The following is a 6,326-nucleotide window of genomic DNA, read 5'->3' on the forward strand; positions in this document are numbered from 1 at the left end:
AGGATGTGTTATTTTAAGGGATTTTCATAAGACTTTTTGCAGAAGGGTACACTTGTCCACAACAACAAGATAGAGCTTCTTTTTGAAAGATCGAATATCAGAGAACTGCACGATTTGCATAGGAAGTAATCACTATGAATTCTAAGCGTATTTTGTGCGAATATTTCATTCTGATATCATTTGAATGGCTTATACAGGATCTGTGCTTTCATGTAGGCAAAAACATTACGATGATATTTTATCTAATACAAATAACTTTAACCGGAAATGAATTAGACGGAAATGTTTTCTAATCATAGAGAAAGGACTAATAGCAAAAAACAGCTGTATTTTTGCAAATCTTTATTTCAGCTCGGCAAAAAATCATATCATCAATAAATACCGAGAATGAATTACAAATTGAATGCCGTCAGTGACTATCAAGCAGAAAAAAAAATTGAATACCACTAATGAATATCAAGTAGAAAAAAAGTAGATTCCAGTAGATTTCTATTAATTTAAAAATACTCTATCTAAACTTCATTAAGCAGTGGCTGTCCAGTCATCTCGGAGGGCAATGGCAGACCCATAACTTTTAGCACTGTCGGAGCAACATCGCAAAGAGCCATATCCCGATCCGGTAACTTGTCCAAGAACTTGTATTTCATTGAGGAGCAAGTGAATGGCACTGCAAGCAAAAATGGCCAAAAATGTCCAAAACTACTACGAAATAAAATCTAGTGCTTCGTAAAGGTGAATCACAGTATCCTAAGTTTTTAACCCGCCAGTGGCAACAATCCATAGGAGAATTTTAAACGAATTATCCGATATATTTCAATATACTTCAAGTTCATATGGTAAACGTCATCAAGAATTGTGAAATATAAAAAGTGTACCTAAATTGCAAGTGTGGGCAGTATGCTTGCTACCATCTGGCGCCATCATTTTCTCAGCATTTCCATGATCTGCAGTTACCATCAATATATAGTCGTTCTTCTTACATGCTTCATATATTCGTCCAATCGCAATATCTAAAAAAGCTTTTGAATGGTAATAGCAGAACGAATATATCGAAATCAGTGAGCATTAAATAGACCCTAAATACTTTTCACGAAAGAAAGGACGATCTACAATTTGTGTTTTGGAGTCAGCCAAAACGTGAGCTAGAACTACCACTTATTATACTTTTGCAATGTAAATCCTAATATATGGTACCTTTCATCTAACAGCACATCCAATGCTCTGAATAACGTTAATAAAAATTAAAGTAGAAAAGGATGAGCAGGAAAAATAACCAGTTGCTTCTACTGCTTTCACAGCCGCATCATAAACCCCAGTGTGGCCAACCATGTCAGGAGGTGCAAAATTACACATAACAAATGGATGCTTTTTCATATGCAATTGTTCTACCATCTGAAAGAAGAAGCAGATTATGAACCTTTTGTTAGAACAATTTTATCGAAAAACAAAATCTAATCATATAAGAAAATAAAAACTCAAAACAATGAAATTTTCAAAAATTCAAAAACCTAGCCGAAGCATGCAAATTTCCCATAATTCTTTTATAAAAATTAAAGTTGAAGACATCTTGCCGTCTGCGAACAGTATAATGTGAAGCGAGAAGTATTCTACGTAAATGGATAAAGAACGATAATGAAAATAATGAACATTACCTTATCAGCCACTGCGGCTGAACTCATTGGTGGTTCAAGATCATAGGTGGCAACCTTCGGTGACATTACCAAACAACGTTCTTCATTTGCAAATTGTTTTTCTACACCGCCGTTAAAAAAGAACGTGACATGAGCGTATTTCTCTGTCTCTGAAAACCGTATCAACGAAAATGGATTAAATGAGTTAAAATACAGTTGAAGAAATTGTAATGTTAGTAATGCTTTAAAACTCAAAATAGTTTGCGTACTTTATTTCATTAAACGTAATGCAATATCCATAATGCGAGATACATAATGCGATATCCATCGCTAAGCAGTAATCTAACCTGTTAACACTGTCAACTACCGTTCAATGAAGAGATATATTGAAATGCTATGAATTGCTTTACATTAATAAGACCGAATGTCATAAAGTTTTTTTCTGTAGCCACAAAGGCGATAAGGCATTAAGCTGAGAAGGTAAAACTCGTACGAGTCAAAACAGGTAAATGTTCCTTATGTGATGCTGAAAACCAAAACAGTATTTCAGGCCTGTTAGAAGACAACTGATATTCCAAGCATTTAACGATGCTTTAGAATTGAAACGGGATCAATTTGTTGCAAAATATTTAAACTGAGTATTGTCAAAATATTAGTAAGGACAAACCAACCTGCGCAATGGAACTGTGTTACTCCGTTTACAGACAACCACTCCGCCAACACGTTTTTATGAGATTCCGGAGGAAAAAGTGCGGGGAAAGTAAATTCTGCCTTGTACTGAGTCATTCCAATTACTTGCTAAAGCATTTCACGTGAATGAATTGAAATAAAAACATTTAGAAATACATATCTCAAAATACTGCAAAAAATATAATATCTCTAAAATTCTGTTGATTTTGCTTAATACATACTTAAAAATGAAGCTAAGCACTCATTTTTCTTTTTTTTCCTTTTTTTCTAAAGAATTTTGCACCTCAGCAGTTTCATTCTTCCACTTATCAATTCCCTTCTCCAAGAACATGACCGTTTCAATTAATCTATTTAATAAAAACTATTTGTCCGGACTTTTTTTTTGACTATTTTTGATAACCAAAAGGAAGGATGTTCATGCATACCATATTCTTCGGATGTTTAATATCAGAATTGAGATCTTTATATCGTTCCATACCCATACATTCAGTGATTTCTCGCATACGATCAGCTCGATAATCGAAGAATATCAAGGTATCACCATCTTGAGCAAAAAATGATCACTTTTTTTTTGCAATTAATGAATTCATGAAAAATTAATTTACATTATCCCAATCTTAAAAAACAGTCCCTGTCCGAATGAACATTTTTCAAGTAGGCCGTATGCCTTATATATTTAACTTAACAATTTAAAATGATAAGGTTAAGTCCTGTCAAATTCTACTTCTCTGCATCTTGTGGCTTATCAGCTGAATGATACAGTCGTCACTATTAGTATCAAAACTGTTAGTATCATGCTGATATCAAAAGCTAGCATAAGATTTCCTAATTCAAAGGAATATATTCTGGAACACTAAAACATGGGCTGGATGCCTCAAATGATATAACCTATTGTAATAAAAGGCTGCATTATTTTTTACATGGGACTAACATGCTCTGAGAGTTAGAACCAGAACGTAATTCACCTTTTGTACGTCCTTCATCCGAAAGAATTATTGGTTTCAAAAATTCATCAGTTTCATCCTTTGCATATCGTCCTTTGATAACATCAATCGCTTTATCAGTTGAAGTCTTTTCACCAACGCCACCAATTAGTGCATCATAACACACCTGAAAATATGGGTAAACAATATGAGACACATTCTGCAGGGTACAAACGAAAATCCATTACAAAATCTGACTTGGACACCTTATTTTGATAGGAAAATAATAGTGATTAAATAACAGATAGCTCCGTTGTAGCAAGTTGCATCACCATAATAGACTCAAATTAATACTAAAATAACTGAGCTATGAAGGAAGAAGTGCAGCGCAAAGTATCTGAATTACTTCATTATTCAGCATGAAACATTTGAATTACAAGTAATTTGGAGAAACTGGAGAAGGATCCCTATTTTTAGCGAACAATTTTTCAGTACAGTTCATCGCCTGATTAATTTGCCGACAATAATAAACTCGAATAATTTTAAAATCTCAATTGAAAGCGATTCTACGAGTCAGTGATACCGAAAATAATATAAATCAAGAATGCTATCTACCCGAATTCGTTCCCATCGCTTATCCCTGTCCATTGCGTAGTAGCGCCCTACTATTGTTGCTATTTCACCATATTGCTCCTTGTTGACGAAATCAATCAGCTGTTGGAGGAAACCAACTGAAAACAAAAAAAAAAAACCTCTATATTCCTATCCATACAAAATTTTAGCACTGATTTAAAAGGAACTTAACTGATGAAAAATAACGGTACCTCCGCTTGTTGGACTCGTATCACGACCATCTCCAAAGAACTGAATGAAAAGGTGTGGTACTTTAAGCTGTTTCAAAGCCATTATCAACGCAAACAAATGATCGATATGTGAATGAACACCACCATCGCTGACCTGCAAATTTACTGAAAATTTTGAAACCCAAGAGTTTTATATTCAGAATCCTTGTGTGCATGTTACACGAGGAATATGAAAGAGCAACTTTTGATAAAGTTCAACTGCAGTTGGATACATTCATGAAAGTTACGAGAGAAATTAAAACAAGCGGATCCAAATTACTGACACAATTTAACCAATGGCTTGAATAAATGGAACAGTACTACAAAAGTATCACAGACCCTGCTTCATGCATACAAAATCAACCAAATTATGTAAAAAAAGACCGAGACATACACACAGCTATTAATAACGTGTGGTTATACCCTCTTTAAAAGTGCGTGTTTTTTATTAGTCGAATAATTCTGGCTAAATCGATGAGGATGTATCCATCGGCACTGCATCAGCAAACAAAAACAACAAATAAAATCAATGAACAAAATCAAGTCGAACTCTTACCAAACCACATAAATGCATGCGACCATTCCCTTTAATTGCACGTTCAGCAGCTTCCTTTAAATGTTTATTTTCCACCAGCGTTTTGTTCTTTACCGCCAAATTTATGCGCACAATATCCTAAAATAGCACAATCATTAGTTCATAATAAATCACTTACGACAAAAATGGGATCGTACTGCAAAAGTGTTTGAATTACCCCGAAAAACCTTTGGGGATACACTTGCAAAAACGATGAAATTATATCTGGGAGAACTTTTTGAAAAGCAATATTTCAAACTCTGTATTACCTGGTAAACAACACGTCCAGCACCAATGTTTAAATGACCCACTTCCGAATTTCCCATAAGTCCTTCTGGTAAACCAACATGCAAGCCGTGTGCTTGAATTGGATGTGAATTCAGTGCACAAAGCTCATCCATCACCGGCGTTTTAGCATTCATTATGGCATTTCCTGCAAAAAAGTTATTACCGCCATTTTATTTCTGAAACTACGATTCTTCTAATTTCTGCTACCACGAAAACATCAATACTAGTTATTTAATATGACATGTTCCCCAACATGCGAGATATTCAACCTGCTATGTAACATCGAATATTAGCTTTTCAGTCCGACATAGTTCTCAGTATGAGTACGATTTGATAAAAATGATATTGATAGCCAAATGCAACTTTTATGTGGTACTGGACACATTTCATAAAAACTTCGCAACAAGAATGAAGTCAAGAAAAAAGAAAACAGAACAACCTTTGCTTTCGGTACTGATTCCCCAACCATCAATCACTACCAGGCATACTCGATTCTTCACACCGGCCATTTCCTTCTTTTTTTTTGCAAAAATCAGAAATTCTAAAAGAACACTGTATGATACATTATTACGTCAATCATGCATTCATACCTTCCTAACCATCATCAAAAAAAATCAATAAAACGCAAACAGAATGAAAATCTACAAAAGCAACTTAAAAAACCAATAAAGTATAAAATTCACTTAAAAAATCGAAAATTTCGACACTATAAATTTGTTAGTATCATGTAAGTTATCACGTACACACATACGTTAAGTACACACGCCAGGTGATAGATTTCACGCACGTCAAGTCTACGATATAAAAAGTCGTCCTACAAAGCTGCATAGCATACGGCTGCTCTCGTTGTATGCAACGAAAAATGAAATAAGAAGTCTAATACAAAGTGATTTCTTGTCATCGATAAAAGGATTTGACTGAGTTTTTAATTAATTTAAATTTCATCCGTCAAATTTTAAAGTTTTAGCATTTTCTCGGAAATCCTTAGTGTAAACTGACATACATAAAGTATAATATGAAAGTTAATGTTAGTCTAAGTAATTAGCAAACAACTGTTAATAGTAGCATTGATAATAGTAAGGTAGAGGATTTAAGAAGTTAGACATTTTCAAGGAAATCCGAAAGTCAATCAATAATTCCTATTTTTAAGCACTATTTCCAACTAAATATCACATGATAGTTTAAAATGATTCATTGTATTAATCTGCATCCTAAAGAAAAAAGTACATATCAAGGATTCATCATAATTCTTAACAACATATATTATTGATTGGATCGATAAAGATAATTCTTAATGGTACATATATATATATATATATATATATATATATATATATATATATATATATATATATATATATATATATATATATATATA

At 33.5% G+C, this 6,326-nt stretch overlaps 1 protein-coding gene across 1 annotated transcript; it reads right to left on the reverse strand.

The window, feature by feature from the left end:
* Positions 1-229: 229 nt before the first annotated feature.
* On the reverse strand, positions 230-5,495 carry LOAG_08132 (2,3-bisphosphoglycerate-independent phosphoglycerate mutase). The gene is made up of 12 exons (XM_003143664.2): positions 5,388-5,495; positions 4,930-5,093; positions 4,643-4,759; positions 4,069-4,201; positions 3,860-3,975; positions 3,287-3,431; positions 2,747-2,865; positions 2,303-2,429; positions 1,653-1,801; positions 1,275-1,392; positions 876-1,010; positions 230-667 (listed from the first exon to the last, which is right to left on the reverse strand). Exons 1-12 carry the CDS (start codon positions 5,455-5,457, stop codon positions 513-515), a joined length of 1,548 nt encoding a protein of 515 aa, XP_003143712.1. The 5' UTR covers positions 5,458-5,495; the 3' UTR covers positions 230-512.
* Between the last annotated feature and the right edge of the window lie 831 nt (positions 5,496-6,326).

The sequence above is a fragment of the Loa loa genome (assembly GCF_000183805.2).
Source record: "Loa loa unplaced genomic scaffold supercont3.304, whole genome shotgun sequence".
NCBI lineage: Eukaryota > Metazoa > Nematoda > Chromadorea > Rhabditida > Onchocercidae > Loa > Loa loa.

Coding starts and splice junctions, on each gene's coding strand:
- LOAG_08132 (XM_003143664.2), bottom strand. CDS start 5,457: ATGGCCGGTGTGAAGAATCGAGTATGCCTGGTAGTGATTGATGGTTGG. Junction 4,760..4,929: donor CTGGACGTGTTGTTTACCAG/GTAATACAGAGT, acceptor GTGCTATTTTAG/GATATTGTGCGCATAAATTT. Junction 3,432..3,859: donor AGCGATGGGAACGAATTCGG/GTAGATAGCATT, acceptor CCATATTTTCAG/GTGTGTTATGATGCACTAAT.